This window comes from Pseudophryne corroboree, chromosome 4, assembly GCF_028390025.1.
Source record: "Pseudophryne corroboree isolate aPseCor3 chromosome 4, aPseCor3.hap2, whole genome shotgun sequence".
Lineage (NCBI taxonomy): Eukaryota > Metazoa > Chordata > Amphibia > Anura > Myobatrachidae > Pseudophryne > Pseudophryne corroboree.
In genome coordinates this window covers 298206609-298227906 of record NC_086447.1, presented here as the reverse complement: position 1 = coordinate 298227906, position 21298 = coordinate 298206609, and the positions used below count along the sequence as shown (strand labels likewise).

Here is a 21298-nt window from a genome sequence, read left to right as displayed (position 1 = left end):
TGGTTAGGCTTCCCGCCCACAGTGAACATTGTGATTGCATGGACACTGGTTCAGATCCTGGTTTAACAGGTGTAATATATATATATAATAATAAATAAATAAATAAAATAAAAAACATGGTAGGACACCATTTTTTACGTTACTTCCTGGGTCTTTGCTGGAGGTTGCTGCCCTACAACACTCAGCCTCTGGGGGAGCGGGGGGTTGTTAGAAATTTAATTTATTAATTGTTTTTGACAGCATGTCTCTACAGGAAGATTCACTATTGCTGGAAACCACATGCACGGTAATGCAGGTTTATACACAGATTACTTCCGTGGTGTACTTACTGGTCGGGGTACATGATCACTAAGTTTAATGCATAATCAAACAAGCACCTTCGCTGCAGAGTCGGTCACACAGTGTGTCGGACAAATTCGACTGCGCAGACAGACCCTTTGGGGGGAATGCGGGCGCATGTACTGCCTGAGAGGGAAAAATTTACTGTTTCAGCTAGATTGTTGCGGTCGATTCGCCGGTAGCCCTCATAGCACCAGGCCCGTACGTCAGGTTCTCAGCGAAGGCTGAACAATTTTCAATGAGACAATTGCAATTATTGGGCGTTTACCTACCTATCGGAGTGTACCCTACACAGCAGTAGGGCTGTTGCTTCGCCCTGCTTTGGTAAGGGTTTGAGGTAACAAGGCTGTAGTGGCAGGGTGCTCCAGTTCAGGTTTGCCCTAAATAAAGACCACCTTACACTTCTTGCTGCCTACAGCTTCTGTGAAGTTGGCAGTTGGTTCTTGCGTCTCTGCTTCGCTAGTGGCGCACAACGTCCACTTTGGCTACGGGAAGTAGCTCGAGTCCTCAATTGGGCCGAGGTGATTTTGTCGGCAGTATTCATTTTGGGAGTGGACAACTGGGAGGCGGATTATCTCAGCTGCCAGGATTTTTATCCAGGATGTGCATTAAATCCAGAAGTGTTTCACATGCTGGTCCAGAAGTAGGGTTACCCGCAAGTGGACCTGATGGCATCTCGCCACAATTATCAAACGCCCCAGTATGTGTACAGAACGAGAGATCCAAAGGCAGTGGCGGTGGATGCTCTCACAATCAAGTGGCCATACAGTCTCGTGTATCTGTTTCCACCGTTTTCCGCTGCTCCCTCTGTTGCTAAAACGGATCAAAAGAGAGTCCGTCACAGTCATACTAGTGGCGCCTCATTGGCCTCGGAGAGCTTGGTTTTCGGATCTCCGCGGTCTACTCGCGGACGTTCCTTGGCCGCTCCCACTGCGTCCGGACCTGTTACAACAGGGTCCGTTCTTTTTCTCCGATTTAGCGCGGCTGCGTTTGACGGAGTGGCTGTTGAGACAGCCCTCTTAAAAAGATAGGGCATTCCAGAATAGGTTATACCAACCATGTTACGAGCTAGGAAGCCGGTTACGGCAGGTCATTATTACAGAATTTGGCGTGCCTATATAGGTTGGTGTGAAGTTCGGAAGTTTCCGACATCATCTTTCAAGTTATCCCGTCTTTTGTTATGTCTACAGATGGGGTTAGATGGAGGTCGGCGTTTATCCACACTAAAGGTGCAGATATCTGCGTCAATTTATTTTCAAAGAAGATTGGCTCTATTGCCGTCGGTACACACCTTTATGCAGGGTGTCCTCAAAGTACAGCCTCCATTTCACTCCACTTACTGCGCCATGGGACTTGAATCTGGGTTTAGATTTCTTATAGTCTTTTTGTTTCGAACCCTTACAACAAGTGGATATTAAGTTTCTCACTTGGGAAACAATTTCTCTCCTAGCCTTAGCTTCGGCAGGGCGGGTTTCAGTTTTGGGTGCCTTGTCATGCAAGCCACCGTATTTAGTGTTTCATAATGACAGAACGGAATTTTAGACTAATCCCGCTTTCCTGCCAAAAGTAGGGTCCTCTTTTCACATCAATCATCCAATAGTAGTTCCTGTGTTAACAGGAGATTCTGGAATTTTGGTTGTGGTACGCACATTACGAGTTTATGTATTCCGAACGTCTACAGTTCATAAGACGGATACGTTGTTATTCTCTATGATGCGGCCAAGATGGGTTGGCCACCTTCTAAGCAGACCTTATCCAGATGGATAAAACTGACCATACGTCAGGCTTACCTTCATGTTAGGTTACAGCCGCCTACATCAGTAACAGCTCATTCCACACGTTCTCCGGGAATGTCATGGGCAGCTGGTCGTGGAGTTCTACGACACAGCTTTGCAGTGCGGCTACATGGTCTTCAGTGTACATGTTTGTGCGCTTTTACAGGTTTGATACTTTTGCGGCATCAGCATCTAGCTTTAGCCGTCTAGTGTTACAGGTGCCAAACAGCTCTCCCGCCCAGGGGGGAAACTTTGGTACGTCCCTAGAGTACTCCAGTGACCCCTAGTGAATGAAAAAGAAAATAGGATTTTGGTACTTACCAGGTAAATCCTTTTCTTTGAATCCATAGGGGGCACTGGACGCCCACCCAGAGCAGTTGTTTACCTGGTTGTGGTAAGTGCAGGGAATTTTATGGTAACACACTCTTACCGACTGTTTCAAATTAGAAATTCTATCGGGTTGGTGTCAACTGTTAGTTGTCAGTTTCGTTTGTGTCAACTTTATTGTTGTCCGTTTTTGGTTATATGTATTTCTCCATTGTCAACCTCTATAGCTCCAGTTCGGCTCAGTAAAAAAACACTGAGGTACTCTGGAATATGGAGGGGAGGTATAGTCAAAGTTTAACTATTCAGTGCCTAGTTCCTGTGGAACCGTCCATATCCCTAGAGTACTCCAGTGCCCCCTATGGATTCAAAGAAAAGGATTTACCTGGTAAGTACCAAAATCCTATTTTTAGCTGCTCTGATTGCTTTTTTGTATTTTTTTGTTACATTCCTTGTAGAACTGGAATGATTTGAAAGCACGCCTTTTTTTATCCATTTGTTCCTTGACCTTCATCGGTTTGAATTTCCTACTTCTGTTTTTGTTGACTTTGGGAATATGTAAATCAGTGTACTTATTGAGCGCAGTTGTAAAAATGTCCCATATTTTAGCAGTATTCTTACCATGAAATACAATTTCCCAATTGATGTCCTTCATTGTTTGTTTCAGCAATATGAAATTAACTTTCCTAAAGTTAAAAGTCTTAGTTATATCGAATTGTATTGTGATCGCTATTTCCTAGGGACTCCCCTCCTTTAGTGTTTTGTTATTATTTCCTCATTATTAGTATTGTGTCCAGTATAGCTGTTTGCCTAGTTGGTTCCTCGATTACCTGGGACAATTAATGATCTTTTAGCATGTTTAAGAACCTGTTACCCCTAGCTATATTTACTGTTTCTGTGCTCCAGTTTATGTCTGGGTAATTAAAGTCCCTAACAATAATGACGTCCCCCATACTTGCAGCTTTTTCGATTTGCTGCAAGAGTTGTAATTCATCAGAGACACTAGTATCTGGCGGTTTATAGCATGTCCCTATTAAAGGTTTTTTTGTATCTTTACCCCCACTCGAAATCTCAACCCATAATGACTCTACGTTATCTCCAGTCTCCTCGTAACTGACCTCCATTAAATATGGTTTTAAGAATGGTTTAACATAAAGACAAACACCTCCTCCCTTTGTATTAGTTCTGTCTCTCCTGAAGAGGGTGTATTCCTCAATGTTTGCTGCCGAGTCGTGAGAATCGTCCCACCATGTCTCTGTAATGCCCATTAAGTGCAATTGTCTCTAATTCCCCCATTTTACTTATTAGGCTACTTGCATTTGCAATCATACACTTAAGTTTAGTAATTCCCTGATCCGCAAGTTTTGTTGTAGATAATGTTTCCTTAGGAACCTGGGTCTCTTAAATTACCATTGCTGACTATTTTTCTCCCCTCCCCCCCCCCCCCCTTCTCCAGCCCCATTATACTTTATCCATCCCACTATTCTTCGTTCTCTAGTTGTCCCACTAATTCTTTCTAATCCCTCCCTTCAGGCACCTAGTTGAATATCTCTTCCAACTGTCTAACCATCCTTTCCCCCCCCCTCTTCATTCAGGTGCAATCCATCGCGGCAAAAGAAATGCCGCCTGACTGAGATGTCCGCCCAGTGTTCTAGGAACACAAATTCTTCTTTACTACACCAATCCCTGAGCCACACATTTACTTCCCTAATGTCCCTCTGCCTCCCTGTACTAGCGCGTGGCACAGGTAATATTTCAGAGAATATTACCTTAGATGTCCTTGCCTTTAATTTTGGCCTAGGTCCCTATAATCTTAGTCTTATAATTTACCACTAACTTTGTCGTTGGTGCCAACGTGCACCAAGACCGCCGGGTCGTTCCCGGCCGCTCCCAACAATCTTTCTTCCCGGTCCACAATGTGCCGTACCCAAGCACCCGGGAGACAACAGACTGTTCGGCGATCACTGTCCCGGTAGCAGATTGCCCTGTCTGCCTTCCTGATAATAGAATCCCCTACAACCACAATTTGACTAGGTACCTAATTTTCTTTTGTTCCCTTTGTCCTGGAGGGACCACTCCTCTGGTTGCTAGAGGGAACGGTATCCTCCAGTGCCGTCATTTCCTCACTGCTTTCCCCAGAATCTTAATCCAGTCGGGCGAATTTATTAGGGTTTGGCATATCGGAGATGTTCTTCTTCCTTCTAACCATGACCAGCTAGCTACCTTATTGTCCTCGTCCTCTTCTACCGGTGGACCCCCCTGCAACTCCTCCACCGTTCTATCTAAGCTCTGCTTGCGATTGTGAATACTCCTCAGTCGCGTAACGGTTTGCTCTAGATCAGTTACCTGGGCTTCCAGTGCAACCGTTCGCGTACACCTCGCGCAGATGTATTCACACTGGGCCAGTTGCTCCAGGTGTGCATACATCATGCACGACGTGCAATGAGTGAGATTTCCAACCACGGACACCCCCATTTTGTCTAAAAACTCTAACTCCCTGTACCTTTATAAAAACAATACAATACAATACAAACAATACCGACTATGTATTACAATACAAATAGTCAGGGCTGGCAACAGAAATCTTGGGGCCCCATACAGTGATATCTATGGGGCCCCTTCAGATTCTAAAAGTGCCACGGAATTTGCAGTGCTATATAAGGAACTGTTAATAAAAATTTATTTATTTATACATATATATCAATGTGTAGATCTCTCCCTCCTCACCCACACACACCACAGTCTATGTCTCCCTCTCTCCTTTCTCCTATACACCCCACAGTCTGTCTCTCCCCAATGACTCCCCCACATCATCCCAAAGCCCTGTATCCCCCTCACCAAGCCACCCTTACCCTGGGAACAGACTCACCTGCGCTGCACTCGTCAGAATCCAGACCCAAACACGACACAGCAGGTACCATGTGGCCCTCACACACCACCAGAAGAGGCTGGCACATGGCACAGAAATCCTGGCCAGCGGAGCTGCTGCCATGTTCTGTAACTGCCTGCAACAGAGCTGGACCCAGAAGAGCGGTTGCATACTCCCGCTGCACAGTCACTGTGTGTGAGAGGCTCCAATCACTCTGAGACTGCGCTCACACCGCCTAAAACTCGCTGCCCTATTTGGACATCCCTGCTGGGCACTAAGTGGCATATCTTTGGGGCCCCTCTGATCCTTGGGGCCCGGTACAGGTGTCCCCTTTGACCCCCCCTGTCGCCGGCCCTGCAAATAGTACAGACTATGTTACACAACACAATACTATAGCCTAGCTGTGGAAAGAGACAATTTTCAACACCGTAAATTAATTGGTAATGCAATCTATAAGAGTGTATCAATGGAAAAAAGTAAAAAAACAGGAAATACAATAATAAATATGATACTTGCGTGTCCAGGGGGAGTCACGACCACCTGCAGCAGCACCTACTTACTGGTACCAGCTTCCCCTGGCTGGCTCTTTCCAGCAGCACTGCACCAGCCTCAGTCAGACCACCGCTGCTTTCTTTCCCGACACCTTGCTCTGATGCCTCCCACGCTGGTGGATCCGCTGTTTCGGCTCCCCCCTGGTGATCCCCCGGTGCCCGGCTTTCTCCCTTGCTTGGTGCACTCCCCGTCTACTGGGATCAGCACCACCTGGTTTACGACCGGCTCACAGCATCGATCCCCCTCCGGCATGCACGAGCGCGTCCTGCTTGTGCTCCCTGGCGCCCGGCAACCAGCAGCCATCACTTCCGGTTCCGGGTCCTCACTGCGTCTGCGCGTCTCCGTCACTCCTCTCTGCACCTAGTTGACCAGATTAGCGCCTAGGGTAGTGTACAGTGATTGGTCACAGCATGGCAACTTTTACTTAAGATATTTGAATGCTAATTGTAATGTTTGATGATCATTTATAATAGTTTATAAGTAATGAAGCATTGCTGTGGTATGTTAAAGGAAGTCTAAACCAAATTTATCTTTCCTTTACAGATGAAACAGAGTATGAGTATAGTGGAAGCGAAGAGGAGGAGGAAGATAACGATTCAGGGGAGCCAAGGTAATATTACTGTGTATAGATGAAAATTTACAACTGATCAAACAGGTAACCAGGTATAGCATTTTGCTTGAAGTACAGGATATCAAATCAAGTTTACTGGAGTTTGCAGTGTTTGAATTTGCTTTATTGCCCTCCTACGGAATAAATCAAGTAATAATATAGTAGCAGGTGGCACTCAGACTCTGTGAGCAGGTAAATAACCAATTCTTGTTATTTAGTCTATTTTCTATATAACATAGTTGGGGAAAAACTTGTTGCACACATTAAATAGAAAAATATATATGATCAGGCAGAGTGCTGGCACATAATAGAGTTAACACAGTCCATCACAAAGAGCCCGCACATCTATTGACAATGCTCCAAAAAATATTTTTCTCTAACGTCCTAAAGGATGCTGGGACTCCGTAAGGACCATGGGGATAGACTGGCTCCGCAGGAGACATGGGCACTTTAAGAAAGACTTTGGATCTGGGTGTGCACTGGCTCCTCCCTCTATGCCCCTCCTCCAGACCTCAGTTTGATACTGTGCCCAGAGGAGATGGGTGCACTTCAGGGAGCTCTCCAGAGCTTCCTGACAGAAAGTATATTTGTTAGGTTTTTTATTTTCAGGGAGACCTGCTGGCAACAGACTCCCTGCATTGAGGGACTGAGGGGAGAGAAGCAGACCTACTTCTGTGAGTTTCAAGGCTCTGCTTCTTAGGCTACTGGACACCATTAGCTCCAGAAGGAGTCAGAACACAGGTCTCACCCTGGAGTTCGTCCCGGAGCCGCGCCGCCGTCCTCCTCACAGAGCCGGAAGATAGAAGCCAGGTGAGTATGAGAAGAAAAAGAAGACTTCAGAGGCGGCAGAAGACTTCATGATCTTCACTGAGGTAACGCACAGCAGTGCAGCTGTGCGCCATTGCTCCCACACACCTCACACACGGCAGTCGCTGTCAGGGTGCAGGGCGCAGGGGGGGCGCCCTGGGCAGCAATATAAACCTCATTTCTGGCAAAAGAGATATATATACAGCTAGGCACTGTATATATAAAGAGCCCCCGCCAGTTTTTATTATATTTAAGCGGGACAGAAGCCCGCCGCCAAGGGGGCGGGGCTTCTCCCTCAGCACTCACCAGCGCCATTTTCTCCACAGCACAGCTGAGAGGAAGCTCCCCGGACTCTCCCCTGCTTATCCACGGTGAAAGGGGGTTTCAGAGAAGAGGGGGGGGGGGCACATAATTGGCAACAAATAATAGTATTACAGCGCTACTGGGTAAACACATTGTGTGTTTTTCCTGGGGTATTAGCGCTGGGTGTGTGCTGGCATACCCTCTCTCTGTCTCTCCAAAGGGCCTTGTGGGGGAACTGTCTTCAGATAAGAGGATTCCCTGAGTGTGTGGTGTGTTGGTACGTGTGTGTCGACATGTCTGAGGTAAAAGGCTCTTCTAAGGAGGAGATGGAGCAAATGTGTGTGTGTGTGGTGTCTCCGTCGACAACGCCGACACCTGACTGGATATGTGGAATTAAGTGCTGAGGTAAATTTATTGCACAAAAGATTAGAGAACAGACAGGGAATCTACCCATGTCTGTCCCTATGTCGCAGGGACCTTCAGAGTCTCAAAACGCCCACTATCCAAAATAATAGACACTGATACCGACACGGAGTCTGACTCCAGTGTCGACTACGATGATGCAAAGTTACAGCCAAAACTGGCAGAAAAGTAGTCAATATATGATTATTGTAATAAAAGATGTTTAACATATCACTGATGACCCATCTGTCTCTGACATGAGGGTACACATGTTTAAGGGGAAGAAAGCTGATATAACATTTCCCCCCTCTCATGAACCAAACGGGAATCTCCAGACAAGAAACTGCAGTTTCCCAAAAGAATTCTCATGGCATATCTGTCACGATCCAGGTAATTCCTTATCGGTATTTACCTTCCAAATGCCTCCTGAGACTGTCCCAGCGTTCCAAGCCTGGATTCCATCTGCACTGTCTGTGTGCAGGACGCTGCATCTCATTGTCTCTAATCTCCTTACTGTGATTCTGGCAGCATCAGGGTTAAGTTTCACATGCAAGTTACAAACAGTCTTTCCCTCCAAATTCAAACATGGGCGCAGCCATGTTTGTTTTCATCACATGTTACTTTTCAGCCAATCAGCTGCACTCTGGTTTCTACCTAATTACCCAGCAGCTGCACTCTAGACTCTGCTTAATCAGCCAGCCAATCCCTGTTTCCCAGCTGGTATAAATATCTTGTTCCTGGGCTGGAAAGTTGGTCAGTGCTTCAATTGTCTTCAGTGATTCCAGTGTGCAGTTCTTCCATGGACTTTCTCTGCTGTACAGCCTGACTCTGCAGTGTCTACATTGCTCCCTGGCAGTTACCTGAGACCGGCTTCTAGCTTCCAGCGGTGCTCTGCCCTGCCAGTAACCATCGGTGTTCCGCCATCGATCCCCAGTAACCATCGGTGTTCTGCCATCGATCCCAAGTCTCCATCGGTGTTTCGCCATCGATCCCAAGTCACCATCGGTGTTCCGCCATCGATCCCCAGTCACCATCGGTGTTCCGCCATCGATCCCCAGTCACCATCGGTGCTCCGCCATCGATCCCAAGTCTCCATCGGTGCTCCGCCATCGATCCCAAGTCTCCATCGGTGCTCCGCCATCGATCCCAAGTCTCCATCGGTGCTCCGCCATCGATCCCAAGTCTCCATCGGTGCTCCGCCATCGATCCCAAGTCTCCATCGGTGCTCCGCCATCGATCCCAAGTCTCCATCGGTGCTCCGCCATCGATCCCAAGTCTCCATCGGTGCTCCGCCATCGATCCCAAGTCTCCATCGGTGCTCCGCCATCGATCCCAAGTCACCATCGGTGTTCCGTCATCGATCCCAAGTATTTCTCTGAACTGTGATTCCTGTTACCTGTACCAAGTCATCCGTATTCCTCTGAACTGTGTTTAATAAACCTTTGAACTTTCCTTCGTTGTCTTGGTCACGCCTTCGGGCATTTGTTCTAAAGGTTCCCTGCTTGTCTAAGAACCCTGTACTGCCTCCCAGGTATACATATACCTCAGCCCCTACAACTGAGGCTCTCCCTGGTCAGCACCAGCCCTCAGTTGTGACAATATCCTTTCCCTGCTAGGGCCAGGATACGATGGGAATCCTCCCCTAAGGTGGACAAGGCGTTGACACGTTTACTTAAAAGGTAGCGCTGACATACCAAGATACAGCTACCCTCAGGGATCCTGCAGATAGCATGCAGAAAAGTACTTTGAAGTCCATTTACACACATTCTGGTACACTACTCTGACCGGCGATTGTGTCGGCAGGGGTTTATAGCGCTGTAGCAGCGTGGACAGATACCTTATCAGCGGAGATTGAAACCCTAGATAAGGATACCATGTTATTGACCCTAGGGTATATAAAAGATGCTGTCTTATATATAAGACATGCTCAAAGAGACATTGGTCTACTGGGTTCTAGAGTCAACGCTATGTCGATTTCTGCTAGACGTGTCCTGTGGAACATGCAATAGACAGGTGATGCCGACTAAAAGAGGCATATGGAGGTTTTACCTTACAAGGGTGAGGAATTGTGTGGAGAAGGGCTCTCGGACCTGGTCTCCACAGTTATAGCTGGTAAATCTGATCTTTTGCCTTATATTCCCTCACAGTCTAAGAAAGCACGACATTATCAAATGCAGTCCTTTCGGTCGCAGAAAAAAAAGAAAGTACGAGGAGCGTCCTTTCTTACCAGAGGTAAGGGCGCAGGGCACAGCTTGTTCCCAGGAACAGAAGTCCTCCCCGGCCTCTACTAAATCCACTGCATGACGCTGGGGCTCCGCTAAGGGAGTCCGTCCCAGTGGGAGCACGTCTTCGACTCTTCAGCCACATCTGAGTTCACTCACAGGTGGATCCCTGGGCAATAGAAATTGTTTCTCAGGGTTACAAGCTTGAATTCGAAGAGGTGCCTCCTCGCCGGTTTTCCTTATCGGCCCTACCGGCTTCTCCCCCAGAAAGGGAGATAATATTAAATACAATTCACACATTGTATCTCCAACAGGTGGTGATCAAGGTTCCCCTCCTTCAACAAGGAAGGGGATATTACTCAACCTTGGCTGTAGTCCCGAAACCGGACGGTTCGGTCAGACCTATTTTAAAATTTGAAATCTCTGAACCTATACTTGAAAAGGTTCAAATTCAAGGTGGAATAGCTCAGAGCGATCATCGTCAGCCTGGAAGGGGGGGATTTTATGGTGTATCTATGCATAAAGGCTGCATACCTTCATGTTCCCATTTATCCACCCCATCAGGCGTACCTGAGAATTACGGTACAGTATTGTCATTACCAATTTCAGGGTAATTGGTGGAAATGATGGTGCTCCTACGCAAGCAAGGAGTCACAATTATCCCATACTTGGACGATCTCCTAATTAGGGCGAGATCAAAGGAGCAGTTGTTGAACAGCGTGTCACTTTCACTGAAGGTGTTACAGAAACACGGCTGGATTCTCAATATCCCGAAGTCACAGTTGGTTCCTACGACTCGTCTGACCTTCTTGGGCATGATTCTGGATACAGACCAGAAAAGGGTTTTTCTTCCGATAGAAAAAGCTCAGGAACTCATGACTCTAGTCAAGAACCTGTTGAAGCCAAAACAAGTGTCAGTGCATCATTGCACTCAAGTCCTGGGAAAAATGGTGGCGACGTACGAAGCCATTCCCTTCGGCAGGTTCTATGCAAGGACTTTCCAATGGGACCTATTGGACAAATGGTCCGGGTCACATCTGCAAATGCATCAGCGGATCACCCTGTCCCCCAGGGCCAGGGTATCTCCCCTGTGGTGGCTGCAGAGTGCTCACCTTCTAGAAGGCCGCAGGTTCGGCATTCAGGATCGGATCCTGGTAACCACGGACGCGAGCCTCCGAGGTTGGGGAGCTGTCACACAGGGAAGAAATTTCCAAGGCCTTTGGTCAAGTCAAGAGACTTGTCTTCACATCAACATCCCGGAACTAAGGGCCATAGACGACGCCCTACGTGAAGCGGAGACCTTACTTCGCGACCGACCAGTTCTGATCCAGTCAGACAACGTCACCACAGTAGCTCATGTAAACCGCCAGGGCGGCACAAGGAGCTGAGTGGCGATGGCTGAAGCCACCAGAATTCTTCGCTGGGCTGAGAATCATGTAAGCGCACTGTCAGCAGTGTTCATTCCGGAAGTGGACAACTGGGAAGCAGACTTCCTCAGCAGACACGACCTGCATCCGGGAGAGTGGGGACTTCGTCAGGAAGTCTTCGCACGGGTTGCAAGTCGGTGGGGACTGCCCCAAATAGACATGATGGCGTCCCGTCTCAACAAAAAGCTACAAAGGTATTGCGCCAGGTCAAGAGATCCTCAGGCAGTAGCTGTGGACGCCCTAGTGACACCGTGGGTTTTCCAGTTGGTCTATGTACTCCCTCCTCTTCCTCTCATACCCAAGGTGTTGAGAATAATAAGAAAAAGAGGAGTGAGAACAATAATCATTGTTTCCGGATTGGCCACGAAGGGCCTGGTATCCAGATCTGCAGGAAATGCTCACAGAAGATCCGTGGCCTCTTCCTCTAAGACAGGACCTGTTGCAACAGGGTCCCTGTCTGTTCCAAGACTTACCACTGCTGCGTTTGACAGCATGGCGGTTGAACGCCGGATCCTAGCGGAAAAAGGTATTCCGGATGAGGTCATTCCTACGCTAATAATGTCTAGGAAGGACGTGACATCTAAACATTATCACCGAATATGGCGAAAATATGTTTCTTGGTGTGAGGCCAGGAATGCTCCTACGGAAGAATTCCATCTAGGCAGTTTTCTTCACTTCCTACAAACTGGAGTGAATTTGAGCCTAAAATTAGGCTCCATTAAAGTTCAGATTTCGGCCTTATCCATTTTCTTTCAAAAGGAATTGGCCTCTCTACCTGAAGTACAGACTTTTGTGAAGGGAGTACTGCATATTCAGCCTCCTTTTGTACCTCCGGTGGCGCCTTGGGACCTTAACGTGGTGTTAAGTTTCCTTAAGTCACATTGGTTTGAACCACTTAGAACAGTGGAGTTGAAATATCTCACTTGGAAGGTGGTCATGTTGTTAGCCTTGGCTTCGGCTAGGCGAGTTTCGGAATTAGCGGCTTTATCACATAAAAGCCCCTATCTGGTTTTCCATATGGATAGAGCGGAATTGCGGACCCGTCCTCAATTCCTACCTAAGGTGGTCCCATCCTTTCATATGAACCAACCTATTGTCGTGCCTGTGGCTACACGTGACTTGGAGGATTCCGAGTCCCTTGATGTGGTCAGGGCTTTGAAAATTGACGTGGCCAGAACGGCTAGGATCAGAAAAACAGAAGCACTGTTTGTCCTGTATGCAGCCAACAAGGTCGGCGGCCCTGCTTCAAAGCAGACTATTGCTCGCTGGATCTGTAACACAATTCAGCAAGCGCATTCTACGGCAGAATTGCCGTTACCAAAATCGGTTAAGGCCCATTCCACTAGGAAGGTGGGCTCATCTTGGGCGGCTGCCCGAGGGGTCTCGGCACTACAGCTGTGCCGAGCTGCTACTTGGTCGGGGTCAAACACCTTTGCAAAGTTCTATAAGTTTGATACCCTGGCTGAGGAGGACCTCCTGTTTGCTCAATTGGTGCTGCAGAGTCATCCGCACTCTCCCGCCCGTTTGGGAGCTTTGGTATAATCCCCATGGTCCTTACGGAGTCCCAGCATCCTCTAGGACGTTAGAGAAAATAAGATTTTAAACCTACCGGTTAATTTTTTTCTCATAGTCCGTAGAGGATGCTTTGGCGCCCGTCCCAAGTGCGGACTTCTTCTGCAATACTTGTATATAGTTTTGCTTACATAAGGGTTATGTTATAGTTTTCATCGGTCTTGGACTGATGCTATGTTGTTTTCATACTGGTAACTGGTTAGTATATCACAAGTTATACGGTGTGATTGGTGTGGCTGGTATGAATCTTGCCCTTGGATTAACAAAAATCCTTTCCTCGTACTGTCAGTCTCCTCTGGGCACAGTTTCTCTAACTGAGGTCTGGAGGAGGGGCATAGAGGGAGGAGCCAGTGCACACCCAGATCCAAAGTCTTTCTTAAAGTGCCCATGTCTCCTGCGGAGCCCGTCTATCCCCATGGTCCTTACGGAGTCCCAGCATCCTCTACGGACTACGAGAAAAAGATTTACCGGTAGGTTTAAAATCTTATTATAAAGATAGCAGCAAAAAGGATTCACATAAAGTGCATGATAAGAATATCCGGTCAGGACAACAATATCATAATACAAGCCTGCCAGGGTGGTCAGCTACGAATAAAGTCCGTGAATTTCCGGTAAGCATCAACATAACATCATATAATTAATTTATATATATATATATATATATATATAAATATATATATATATTTGTTTGTTTTTGAAGTGTGTGTATTTACTGTAGTGATGAGCGGATTCGGTTTTACTTGGTTCTCAAAACGGCATCTTATTGGCTCACGGATGTCATGTGTTTTGGATAGCCAATAAGATGCCGTTTTGAGAACCGAGTAAAACCGAATCCGCTCATCACTAATTTACTGTATATATTACTTTTACAAGTGTTTTATGAAGAGAAAAGAGTAATACAGTAAGCAAGATAAAAGCTTAATAACGGATTTGAGACAAAAGGATTTGTAAATGGGTAGATGTATTGACTATGTAATGCCCAAACATCCAAGCGAACTGACTCGTGTATGAGAAAAGATGTGTTACATACAGTATGTGATGAGTTATAATAATTCACTACGTACAGAGCGTCACATACTGGACACAAATCCAGAACCTTTGGCATACTGGAACAGAATCCACTCAATCGAAATAAATATACAATGTAGTTTTACTCTTGTATGCCTGATTTTAATGCTCAACCACAAGTGTAGTTTTGCATGACATTAGTAAAATAGTTTTAGATTTTATCTGTATAATTGTAAAATTAGAGAGGGATAGTATACTATTTGGATAATAAAATATTTAATTACACAGCATTTGCCGTGCTACCCAATCAGTTATGTTTGTATTTATAATACACATATACTTACTAGTATAGTATTCATTAATGGTGTTAATTATAAAAGCGTTTTTCCGATAAGGACTTTTTTCCTGCTTTTGTTTTACTTGGCCAGAATCGTTATATTTTCTAGCTGACCGGGCATGCTGCTACATGTAGTTCCACCACAGTTGTATGTCCACCAGTGACCTAGCCGTCACTTAGCACGTTTGGTTTAATTTGCTTCAGATTTTGTTTCAGAACAGTTTAAGGACTTTTTTGTTTCCTATGTATTTAGCTCAATTTTAAATCTACCTGGGGAGTCCACGCTAAGACGAGATTTCTTGAGGCTGCAGTTGGCTAATAAGGAGCGTTCAGAAGCCCTCAGACGTCAGCAACTGGAACAGCAGCAACGTGAGAATGAAGAGCACAAAAGGCAGCTTCTAGCTGAAAGGCAAAAACGCATTGAAGAGCAGAAAGAACAAAGAAAACGTTTAGAAGAGGTATTTCTATTCTTTCCAGCAGGAAATGATTGTACAGCTGCCCAGGGGGTCAAAAGTATTGAGAGAATATAAAAGCAAATCTATTTATATATTAAAATTCAGACATAACGTACCAATTTGCTACAGTAGGTAAATTTTGCTGTTGGCTGAGAGGAAAGCAAGTTTACAGCTGTTATACTGTAGAAATGTGTTTTCCACTTGTTATCAAGACAATCGCCTTAACTAGCTTTATGTTTGAATAGTAGTGTCAGCCTGGAGGTGTTATATTTCATAGAGAATATATTCAGTGGATCTTTCTTCAGCCTAGAAAAATCCCTGACTATGAGAACTAGAAGACCACTTAGGATGTCAGATGCCCTGTACGGTCTTATAGCAGACCACCAAGTGAATTACAAAAGGTTTTAAAAATCACACACGCCCCCCCCAGCTATACCAATCTCTCTCTTCTGCTTCTACTTTCTGGTGACATATCCCCAAATCCAGGTCCCATCCACATACCACGCTCACGTTCAGCTGATTCACAATGGAATATAAATTCAACAAACCTTATCAACATCACACGTCTCCCATCTCCCTCCAAGTCACTAAAATGTGCTTTATGGAATGCACGCTCTGTTTGCAACAAATTACCACCTATTCATGACCTTTTCATAGCATAAAACTCTATATGCTAGCTATAACAGAAACATGGCTCACACAATCAGACACTGCCTCCTCTGCAGCACTGTCACATGATGGCCTCCACTTCACACACAGTAAAGGAGGTGGGTTTGGAATATTACTGACCAAATCTTACACACATCATTTTACCACCTGTTCCCTCACTCACATTTACATCATTTGAAGAACACACTAATAGGATCCAACCCCCCCCACCCCACACACACACACACACACACACACACACACACACACACACACACACACACACACACACACTTCTCTATCGCCCACCTGGGCAACCCAAAAAGTTTCTAGAAGACTTTTCTGCTTGGCCTCACTTTCTATCTTCTGACAGCTCCACCATCATTATGGGCGATTTCAATATCTCTATTGACTGTCCACAATCTCCCCATGCCTCTAAACTACTTTCTATAACCTCCTCTCTTGGCCTCTCCCAATGGACTGACTCCCCTACTCATCAGGAGGGCCACTGCCTTGATCTTGTATTCACCAGACTATGCTCTGTTTCTGAACTCACTAGCCCTCCTTTCCCTCTCTCAGATCACAACCTTATCACCTGCATGCTCTCCTCCATTACTTCAAACTCAATGTCCCTGAAGTCTACCAAGCCGCCTCTAACCCACAGAAATATTAACGCTATTAATTTTCAACAACTATCTACCTCACTGCAACCATTGCTCGCACCAATTTCTACATTCACCTCTCCAGAGACTGCTGTGTCACACCTTAACCAAACTCTAGAAACAGCACTTGATGAAGTGACTCCAGCTACCCATCACACTCCACGTAGACTTGGTTGTCAACCGTGGCACTCTAAATACACTAGACACCTACAAAAACTCTCACGTAAAGTAGAATGCCAGTGACGTAAATCTCGTAGTTCAAGTGACTTTCTCGCGTATAAGACCGTGTACCACTCTTAACGTAATGCTCTGGACACTGCCAAACAAACATATTTTCAATCTCTAATCTCTGCTCAAGCCTCTAACCACAAGCGACTTTTTAATACATTTAAATCACTTCTTGTCCCTCCCTCACCCAACCCACCAGCCACTGTCAGTGCGCAAGATCTTGTTTCCTATTTCAAGGACAAGATTGATAAGATCCGAAATGAAATGGTATGCTCTTCCACAGCAAGTGACCTGCTCAATTCCCTGCCTGAACCCAACACCTTCTCTTCATTTGATCCTACAAATGAAAATGAAGTATCTGCACTCTTTTGATCTGCCTACTCTACTACCTCTTCCCTTGACTCTATACCCTCACAAATTAATAAAGCTGTTTGTTGTGCTCATCCAAACCTTAACTAAAATCTGAACTCTCTCTTTGTCTACTGGTATCTTTCCTTCTCTGTACAAGCATGCAGTGATTACTCCCATTCTGAAAAAACAAAACTCTGACCCTAACTCTCTCTCAAACTACCATCCCATCTCTCAGCTCCCATGCCCCTCCAAGCTACTTGAGAGACCCGCATACACTCGCCTCACATACTTTCTTAACTCACACAGCCTACTGGACCCACTCCAGTCAGGATTTTGTGCCCAACACTCCACAGAGACAGCACTGACTAAGGTAGTGAATGATTTGGTCACTGCTAAATCTAAAGGCCATTACTCACTACTTATTCTCCTTGATCTCCCTGCTGCTTTTGACACTGTTGTCCACTCTCTTCTCATACAAACACTATAATCCTTAGGTATTCAGGACACAGCCCTTTCTTGGTTCTCATCCTACCTATCTAATCGCTCCTTCAGTGTTTGTTTCTCTGATTCCACCTCCTCTTCGCTACCTCTCTCAGTTGGAGTACCGCAAGGCTCAGTCTTAGGTACTCTGCTTTTCTCTATATCACATCTCTTGGCAAACTAATCAACTCTTTCAGATTTCAGTACCATCTGTATGCGGATGATACTCAAATCTACCTATCCTCCCCTTATTTGTCACCATCTGTATTGTCCTTTCTGCCATTTCATCTTGGATGACATCTCGCCACCTCAAACTTAATATTTCCAAAACAGAATTAATTATATTTCCACCGGCCAGTAGTAGTTACCAACCTGATATCTCTATCACTGTTGAGAACTCTGCAATCATCCCTACCCCACAAGCTCGCTGCCTAGGTGTCATTCTTGACTCTGAACTGTCCTTTGTTCCCCACATTCAATCTTTCTCAAGATCATGTTACATACATCTAAGAAACATATCCAAAATTCGACCATATCTTACACAAGACACAGCAAAAACTCTAATCCATGCTCTCATTATCTCGCGCATTGATTATTGTAATAGTCTCCTGACAGATCTTACCAAACATAGGCTTTCACTACTACAATCCATTTTGAATGCAGCTGTGAGGCTAATCTTCCTCGCTAGACGTTCATCGTCTGCAGATCTGCTTTGTCAGTCCCTCCATTGGTTACCAGTATTACCAGTATTCTACCATATTAAATATAAAATACTTTTGCTGACATACAAGGCTATTAACCAAACTACACCAACATACATCTCTTCACTAAGCTCAAAATATCTCCATACTCTACCTCTCCGCTCTGCACAAGATCTGCAGCTCTCATCCACACGCATTACTTGTTCACACTCAAAAATACATCCGTAATTACATCAGTTTCTTATATAGCGCAGCATATTCCGTTGCGCTTTACAATTAGAACAACAGTAATATAACAAAACTGGGTAAAAACAGACAGACATAGAGGTAGGAAGGCCCTGCTCGCAAACTTACAATCTATAGGGAAATAGGCGTTGATACACAAGGACAAATGCTACTTATTGTATAATGGTCCACCAGATTGCTAAGTTCTTAATGGGTTGTATGCTATGGTCACCGAGCAATATTGGCCAAGGGTCAGGAGGGTGTGAGAGTAAAGAAGGACAAGATATGTGATGTTATGTGTACTGTACAGAAAGGATGTAATTAGATAGGGAAGCACTGAAGGTTATGTGGGTGGGTCTGGAATTTGATAGGCTTGTCTGAAGAAGTGAGTTTTCAGGGAACATTTAAAGGTTTGGAGACTAGAGGTGAGTCTTATTGCGCATGGGGAGGGCATTCCACAGAGTGGGTGAAGCCCGGATAAAGTCCTGTAATTTTGAGTGTGAACAATTAATGCGTGTGGATGAGAGACGCAGAACTTGTGCAGAGCGGAGAGGTCGGGTAGGGAGATATTTTGAGATAAGTGAAGAGATGTACGTTGGTGTAGTTTGGTTAATAGCCTTGTATGTAAGTAAAAGTATTTCATATTTAATACGGTAGAATACCGGTAACCAATGGAGGGACTGACAGAGCGGATCTGCACACAATGAACGTCTAACGAGGAAGATTAGCCTCGCAGCTGCATTAAAAATGGATTGTAGTGAAGAGAGTCTATTTATGGGAAGACCAGTCAGGAGACTATTACAATAAACAATGCGCGAGATAATGAGAGCATGGATTAGAGTTTTTGCTGTGTCTTGTGTAAGATATGGTCGTATTTTGGATATGTTTCTTAGATGTATGTAACATGATCTTGAGACAGATTGAATGTGGGGAACAAAGGACAGATCAGAGTCAAGAATGACACCTAGGCAGCGAGCTTGTGGATTAGGGATGATTGCTGAGTTATCAACAGTGATAGAGATATCAGGTTGGTAACTACTATTGGCCGGTGGAAATATAATGAATTCTTTTTTGGAAATATTAAGTTTGAGGTGGCTAGAGGTCATCCAAGATGAAATGGCAGAGAGGCATTCAGTGACATGGCTCAATACAGATGCTGACAAATCAGGGGAAGATAGCTAGATTTGAGTATCCTCTGCATACAGATGGTACTGAAATCTGAAAGAGTTGATTAGTTTGCAAAGAGATGTGGTATAGATGGAGAAAAGCAGAGGAACTAAGACTGAGCCTTGCGGTACTCCAACTGAGAGAGGTAGCGAAGAGGAGGTGGAATCGGAGAAATTGATTTGCAGTCCAATCTTCTGATTGGATATGTACATCACATTATACAAGGAAACTGACTTGTACATTGCTATAGATAATGATCTTATTTAAGTTACGATCACTTGTTAAGTCTGTCACACCCTGGCAAGTTTTTCAGCATAACTGGAAGGAATGCACAATGCTAATGTCTGTAGCTGTTTGTTTTAGATGAAATCGTCAGAGAAAAGCTGGGTAACCTAGAAAGGCCCCTTCCTTTTACCTTGAAAAACAAATGTGTTTCAAATCCTTTCATGACAAATAGCTTTTACTTTTCTGCTGTAAGACAATTATTCTAAGTTGCATATATTTACCCATTTTATTGTATTGCATTCTGTCATCATGACCAACTTTGTTTTGTGAAACGAGTAAATTGAAATGAAAACTTCTAAGTCTAAGAGGGAAATTCAGTTAGCCACAGTAATTTACCATGGGGTAATTGATCCCCAGAGGCTATTCAATTAGCAGGCTAATTAGCAATTAGCAGGCTGCAGTTAACGGGGATTTCTTTTCGAGTTTGAGCATACCTAAAACGAAATCCCCGATAAAAGCCTGTTTATAGGATGTCACACACCAGTTAGCACATAGGTCGTGGAACTTAACCTGGATTGTGGGGCAGATTTATTAAGCCCGGTGAAGTGATAAAGTGGAAGGTGATAAAGGACCAGCCAATCAGTTCCGTACTGCCATGTTACAGGCTGGGTTTGAAAAATGACAGTTAGGAGCTGACTGGCCCTTTATCACCTTCCAATTTATCACTTCACCGAGCTTAATAAATCTGCCCCTCTGCTTGTTAATGCCCGATAATGATCATTCATCGGACTATAAAAAAAAAGCTATGATTGAATAGACCAGAGTGTTAAAGCCCAAGTTTCCATAACTGGTAAATGACAGATTCTGATTGAATCCTCTAACCCCTACCCCCCCCCCCCCCCCCCCCCCACTGTATGTCTTATTAATAGCGGCAGTCCCTTTCATGACTGACCTTTTTCAATATTTACATCAAACTATTCTACGTACTAGCTCAGTGATGGCTAACCTTGACACTCCAGCTGTTGTTGAACTACATATCCCAGCATGCCCTGCTACAGTTTTGTTATTTGGCCATGCTAAAACTGATGCAGGGCATGCTGGGATGTGTAGTTCAACAGCTGGAGTGTCGAGGTTAGCCATCACTGTACTAGCTTGTTACATCCCCAGCATATCAGCATATTTCTCTTCACTAATGAGGGTTTGCAATGTAAAGATCTTTTCTTAAGGGGGGTACACACGGAGAGATCCGTGTTTAAAATCTAAGCAATCTGACTAGACTAGACTAGATCTGCTGTGTGTATGCCCTCCAGCGATAGCGATGTGCGGCCCACGCATCGTTATCGCTGGTGCTAGATTTAGCCTGCACGCAGTCTCAATCTAGGGGGTCGCTCACTTCAGCGCTGTGTGAAGTGAGTGGCCCCCTGTCGTCGTCCCCCCCTCGCTCAGCACATCGCGCTGTGCTGAGCGGTCTGTGTTAAGATCGCTCAGCACACATTTCTCCCGTCAGTACCCCCCTTTAGTCTGTTAGCAATAACATCAAAATGCAAAAGTCTATGATGCTACTTATAAAATTAATAAAAATAAATACGTGAATTTTTAAATTACTTAA

General features: G+C 45.1%; 1 protein-coding gene across 20 annotated transcripts in view; it reads left to right on the top strand.

The window, feature by feature from the left end:
* Positions 1-21298, top strand: part of TNIK (TRAF2 and NCK interacting kinase) — a 659967-nt gene that overhangs the window by 449316 nt on the left and 189353 nt on the right. For all 20 annotated transcript variants that reach the window (XM_063916233.1, XM_063916232.1, XM_063916239.1 and 17 more), the window contains exons 11-12: positions 6403-6469; positions 14801-15005. In XM_063916233.1, the coding sequence (XP_063772303.1) occupies positions 6403-6469; positions 14801-15005 (272 nt within the window). The remainder of the gene's footprint in view (positions 1-6402; positions 6470-14800; positions 15006-21298) is intronic.